Source organism: Octopus bimaculoides, chromosome 11 (assembly GCF_046866305.1).
Source record: "Octopus bimaculoides isolate indiv1 chromosome 11, ASM4686630v1, whole genome shotgun sequence".
Taxonomy (NCBI): domain Eukaryota; kingdom Metazoa; phylum Mollusca; class Cephalopoda; order Octopoda; family Octopodidae; genus Octopus; species Octopus bimaculoides.
This window is the reverse complement of record NC_142938.1, coordinates 62542924-62544358: the sequence shown is the minus strand read 5'-3', so window position 1 is coordinate 62544358 and position 1435 is coordinate 62542924. Positions and strand designations below refer to the sequence as shown.

General features: G+C 39.1%; 1 protein-coding gene across 1 annotated transcript; it reads right to left on the bottom strand.

The window, feature by feature from the left end:
- Nucleotides 1-749: 749 nt before the first annotated feature.
- Nucleotides 750-1184, bottom strand: LOC149133377 (protein ZBED8L-like). Its single transcript, XM_089360627.1, has one exon. The coding sequence runs from the start codon at nucleotides 1182-1184 to the stop codon at nucleotides 750-752; it is 435 nt and encodes a 144-aa protein (XP_089216753.1).
- Nucleotides 1185-1435: the final 251 nt, after the last annotated feature.

Genomic DNA, 1435 nt, shown 5'->3' with positions numbered 1-1435 from the left:
TTGCATAGATGAGGTGGGTTCAAATCCTAGGCGAATTGAGAATAGTCTATTTATGTTAGGGGTGAGGAATTTCGAGGAAAAAATTATAAGAAAACGCGTTCTAAGTCAAAGAGAGCACACATGTCAAATTTGGTGAAACTCAGTTGAAAATTGTATGAGTAGAAGTGGTTCACGCAACACACAGACAACTTGCCTTTTAATATATAAGATAGTACATGTTTTTGTGTGCTGGTAATGTTTACTCATAGACATAAGTTGTTCCAAACACTGATGCCATGCCAGAGGCAAATTTCTTCAATTTTGAAATTTCATCAGGTAAGCAGTAATAAAATTCTACAAGTCTTCCTTCTCTGCTTCATTTGCTTGCAAATCAGTGAGCACCAACTGTAGTTCGACTGGTACGTCATCAAGGCTACAATCAAACGGATTTTGAAACTTTCAATTCTGTCGAGATCTAAAAATCTCTAAAAAAAAACTGCTTATTTAAGCCATAAAATTCAAGGTTGCCATCTTCTGCGATTCCAGCGCGAAACTCTTTGAAACACTGAAAATGAGAGAAGTTTCCTCCTTCCAGTTGTGCTTCAAACAATGATAGCTTTCTCCGTAATCCTTTGATAATTCTGTAGAGATCACAAATAAGGTTATCCTTTCCCTGAATTTTCAAGTTCAATTCATTCATGGTGGATGTGATGTCAACCAAAAACGACAACTTTGACAGCCAAGTAGAATCAGACAGAAGTGGATCAGCTTTATCCTTTTCGGTTTAGAAATAGATATTTTTCTCTTTGGAACTTATAAAAACGAAACAGGACTTTACCGCAGCTGAGCCACCTCACTGGTGTGTGATAAGGCAAGTCACAGAATTCAGAATCAATTTCTTCAAGAAAAGCCTCGAACCGGCGGTGATTAAGGGCATGACTCCGAATGAAGTTAACGCAAGAAATGTCTAAGTCTTGCCCCCAGAGTACTTGCTGATATGTAATGCGGTGTATAAACAGAGCGCCCGGGAATTGAAGATCTTCCAACTTAGTCCTGATCTGCTCCACCAGACCCTTCCTCATTTCAGCCATGTCTTTTCCTCCATCAACCGTTACACATCGAAGCTGATTCCACTGAAGGTTATATTCTTGCAAAGGTTTCTGAACTACCATGAAAATGTCTTCTCCAGTTGTTGTTCTGTGCATACTGCAAAGGATGCAAAAATCTTCTGTTATCTGAAAGTCCGAATTAACACCACGAAAGAAGACGAGATGTGATGTACAAGAGAGATCAATAGACTCATCCAGCACCAGATAATACCACAAGAAGTTCCAAGCTTTTTTCGTATCTGCAGCACTATGTTCTCTCCAAGTTCTTTTGTTCTCTGCTCAACTGAACTTGCTGAAAGGCTGATACTTTCAAACAAATCGGCTTTCTCTGGACAAAAGTCATTTGC

Excerpts from the sequence above, each read along its gene's own strand:
- LOC149133377 (XM_089360627.1), bottom strand. The coding sequence starts at position 1,184 with ATGCACAGAACAACAACTGGAGAAGACATTTTCATGGTAGTTCAGAAA.